This window comes from Netta rufina, assembly GCF_964035555.1.
Source record: "Netta rufina genome assembly, chromosome: 8".
Lineage (NCBI taxonomy): Eukaryota > Metazoa > Chordata > Aves > Anseriformes > Anatidae > Netta > Netta rufina.
In genome coordinates this window covers 10,632,905-10,637,260 of record NC_140131.1, presented here as the reverse complement: position 1 = coordinate 10,637,260, position 4,356 = coordinate 10,632,905, and the positions used below count along the sequence as shown (strand labels likewise).

General features: G+C 65.7%; 1 protein-coding gene across 1 annotated transcript; it reads left to right on the top strand.

The window, feature by feature from the left end:
* Window positions 1-564: 564 nt before the first annotated feature.
* KLF17 (KLF transcription factor 17) lies at window positions 565-4,084 on the top strand. The gene is made up of 3 exons (XM_084290975.1): window positions 565-783; window positions 996-1,959; window positions 2,790-4,084. Exons 1-3 carry the CDS (start codon window positions 691-693, stop codon window positions 2,963-2,965), a joined length of 1,233 nt encoding a protein of 410 aa, XP_084147101.1. The 5' UTR covers window positions 565-690; the 3' UTR covers window positions 2,966-4,084.
* Window positions 4,085-4,356: the final 272 nt, after the last annotated feature.

The window sequence follows — 4,356 nt, the reverse complement described above, 5'->3', positions numbered from 1 at the left end:
GCGGGCGGCACGGGGGGCACAGCACCCCGCAGCGCTGCCTCCCACCCCAGCGCCGGCACCCATCGTGGTGGCTCCTTTGCTTGGTGTTTTTTGGCACGACCACTGTGCCCAGCTCGCCGGCCCGGGCACCCGCTCGTGTCCACGCACAGCAGCGTGGAACAGCCCCAGGGGTGTGGGTACCTCCTGTGGAGCAGGGACACCCCAGCCTTTGTGCTCCCTGCTCACCCCATGGGCAGCGCGTGGAGAGCCCCCAGGGACCCAAACCAGCACCCTGGTGGCCAGCACTGTCCTGGGACCCCCACCCCGGGACCCCCCTGTTCCCATAGCGGGGCAGGGACCCCCCCACCTCGCCGTGCTCTCCAGGCACCGGCAACCGGGCAGGGATCGGGGCATGGATAGGGACCGGGTCTGGGACCCCCTACCCGGTCCCGTCGGGGCACGCCCACGGGGAGGCGTGTCTAAACATGAGGGGGGCGTGCCCACAGCCCTGCCCAAGCCAATGGGGAGGCCAGGCGGTGAATATCAATGCACGGCGGGCCAATGGGGGCGCAGCCATGCTGTTAACAGCTTAGGGGCGCGGGGCGGCGCGGAGCAGCGCTGCCGCCGCCGCGGGGAGCGGAGCCGGGCCCCGCGCACCGCGCTGCCCCCAGCCCGCTCCGGCCCCCTCCCGGTGCCCGGTCCCGGCCCGCCATGGCGGCGGCCGTGGACGAGAGCGCCCTGCCCTCCATCTCCACCTTCGCCAACCTGCTGCCGCTGGAGGAGCGCCCGGCCGATATGCTCCACGTAAGCACCGGAGAAAGGGGCGGGGGGTGGGTGGGGGGCACCGGGTGGGTGGGGGGCACCGGGCTCGGTGCTCAGCCCCACCGCCGAGCCCCCTTCCAGCCGTCGGAGGGCGCCCCGGGGGTGGCGGTGCCGCCCCGTCGGAGGGGTTTGGGGTCCCGGTGCACCGGGCAGGGGGGGGGCTGCAGCTGGCCCTGACGCCCCTCTCCCCGCAGAGGATGCTGCAGCAGGACGGCCCCACCGCCGTGAAGCGGGAGGAGGACGACTTGGGGAAGTTCGTGGATTTGGATTTCATCCTGGCGCACACCAGCAGCGGCGGGCAGGGACCGCCCGGCCCCAACTACCCCCTGCCCGAGACCCCGGAGAGCTGCGGCACCACGTACGACAGCGACGGCTCCTACCCGACTCCGGGCAAGTTCCCGGCTCCTTACCCCGAGGGCCAGGGCCACAGCTACGTGGCCGAGCTGCTCACCCCGGACCTGCCCGGCCACTGCGACCTGCAGCGGAGGGAGTACACGGAGCTGCGGGTGCCCGGCGGCCCCCACCACCATCACCACCACCACCACCCGCCCCTCCACCCGGCCCTGAGCCGCCCGCTGCCCCTGGACCCCTCGCAGCCCTTCGGACCCCGCATCAAGAAGGAGCAGCCCGAGGAGCGAGCCTGCATGCTGGGGATGCCCGGTGGCGACTACCTGGGGCCGGGCGGCGGCGAGCACAAGCCCCCCCGCATGGCGCCGGGCCCGGTGCCGGGGCCACCGCTGCCTTACCCGGGCTTCGCCCACGGCCGTCTGGCTCCCCCCGAGGAGCCTCTGCCCGGCACCGACCCCCACCTCCTGGCCGACCTGCCGCCCCACTACGCCGTGGCCCCGCACCGCTACGCGCCTCACTTCGCCCCCCAGCCGCCGCCGCAGTTTCATGGACACTTCAGTGTTTTCAGGGAGCCCCTCAAGGGGCCGGGGCCGGGCCCGGGGGGGCTGCCGGGGTTGCTGGTCACACCGCCCAACTCTCCGGTGCTGGAGTATTTCCCAGCCGGGGCCCCCCCCGAGGACTGCAAGCCCAAGCGCGGCCGCCGCTCCTGGGCGCGCAAGCGGACGGCGACCCACAACTGTGAATACCCGGGCTGCGGCAAGACCTACACCAAGAGCTCCCACCTCAAGGCGCACATGCGGACACACACGGGTAAGGAAAGCCCCGAGGGGGCGGCAGGGGTCGGGGTGGGCTCGGGATGCGCATGGAGAGGGGCCGGGGGACCGCGGTGCGGGGCGGGCGCAGCCCCGGAGCAGTGCGGTGGGAGCGGGGTTGGAGGCACCGGGGACGCCCGCGGGGTCCCTGCTGTAGGGGGGCACCGAGGGGGCGTCCTGCTGTCGGTTTGGGTGTGTTTGAGGGAGCCCCCAGCCCAGTGAGGTGTTTGTGGGGTCCCAGCGGTGGGGCCGGGCTGTGGTGGGCAGTGAAGATCAGGGAGACCCCGCAGCCTGCACTGGGGGGCAGGGGTGCTCAGGACCCCGTGTTGGGGCTGGGCAGGAGCGCACAGGGATCAGGGCACGCAGTGAGATGTCCCCCGGGGTATAAGGTTCCCCAAACGACCGCATGGCCAAGCCCCGCAGCTGGGCTGAGGACAAACGGGGAGGGGGCCCCAGGGTGGGCTGGGGGTACTGGTGCGGCCCCCCAGCGGAGTGGGGCTGCGGTACACGGTGAGGATCTGCAGCTGGGACGGGCAGGGGAGCAGCCACAGCTTGAAGCCGGGCAGAGACACATGGGGAGGGGGTGCACAGGGGGCAGACAGGCCCCATGGTGGCACGGGTACATGTGGGGTAGCAGTGGGGAAAGCGACAAGATGGGGGACAAAAGGGGGTCAGGTGAAAATGGGAGTCAGGGGAAGGTGTGTGGCATAGAGGCAGTGGGCAGGGATCCCTCAAAAAGCAGGGGAGGGCAGGGGGACACGGGTGAAGGCCCGTGGAGGGTCGGGATCCCCCCCCATGTACCCGCTGACCCCCCTCTCTCCCCCGCAGGCGAGAAGCCCTACCACTGCACCTGGGAAGGCTGTGGCTGGAAGTTCGCCCGCTCCGACGAGCTGACCCGCCACTACCGCAAGCACACGGGGCACCGGCCCTTCCAGTGCCACCTCTGCGAGCGGGCTTTCTCCCGCTCCGACCACCTCGCCCTCCACATGAAGCGGCACATGTGAGCCGTGCTCGGCCTCCCCCCTGCCCCAGGAGCAGCTCCTCACGGTGTAAATAGCGTCGGGCTGGTGCTGGGGAGCAGCCCAGCCCCTCTCCGCTTGTAGCTGATAACTCCTCTTCTCCTCCTGCCCCCGCTGTTGGAGCTGGGCTCGGCTGTGTGCTGGGGAAGGAAGGGCTGCTTTTTGGGGTGGAGGTGTGGGGAGCAGGGCTGCGGGGAGCGTCTCCTGCCCGGGAGCCACTGGAGGGTCTGGTGCAGCAGGGGTCTGTCCCCAGAGCTCCTAGCTTGTATTTGGCAACAGCTTTAAAAATTAAAAAACAAAAAAACTCCTCCCTGATCCTGGCACTGGGGACTGTGGTGGCTGACAGTGGCCGAGCTCCTGCTGGGGACCTGTGTCCCATGGCTCTGCTCTGCTTGGTTGTGGCCTTCAGAACAAACCTCCTGGCCCCAAAGCCCCGAGAGGATAAGGTGAGGGGGTGGGATCTGATCATGGCTCATGGGTGGAAAGGTTTGCAGGGGTCGGCAGCGCGGTGTCACCTCGCACAGGGAGCGAGGGATGCTCCCGATACCAGCTTGGGACCCTTCTGGGTGGTCCTGTCCCAGCTGATCCCACAGTTCTGCACCTGGGAGCCCAAAAGTGGCTCTCATCTCATGGTCTGCTTTAATTTGTTTTGTTCTTCCCCTCAGGATGACACCAGGTACTGCTGCAGCTGCCTTCCCCATGCTGCTTTTTTTTAAACTTAGTGTGTAAAGGACAGTGAGTCCAGCTATGAATGCCCAGGTCTCTGCTATACTTGAAACTTTCTTAGAGGGAAAAAAGAGAAAACTCAAAAGAAAATGAGTCTTTTTATGTGCAGCTTCTGCAAAGCGAGTTGTAAATTAAACAAAGCAGTAATATATAATGTTTCTGTTTTTTAATATATTTTTTTTTTCTTCCGGCTGGGAACACAGGAGAGTCTCGGCTTTGGGAAGTGCACTGTTCCCGTCTGTGTATATTGTTAATTAACATTTCTCTGCTTGGGCACGTTAGGTCTCTCGCACTCCGAAATGTTACTTTTCTTTATATGCAAACTGTTGAAATATTGTGATCTGCTGTATAATAAATAAACAAGATGTAAACTTGAAAGAGCCAGGAGAGTTTACTTTAAAGCTTTCTTCTAAGAGGAGTGGGTGAGGCTGGGCTCGCTTGTCAGTAAATATTTACATCGATGTTCATTTCTGCTTAAGTTAGCTGCGGAGGATCGATGGGGGAACGCCCAAGCCTCGGCATCCGAGCGGCATCTCCTGTGCAACAGCTCTTGAGTCACCCCACTTCCCCGTGCCTCAGTTTCCCTAATCTGCAGATGGGGCAATTGCGGCACAGGGATGGCGTGACCGGTCCTGCGGTGAGTCACTGCC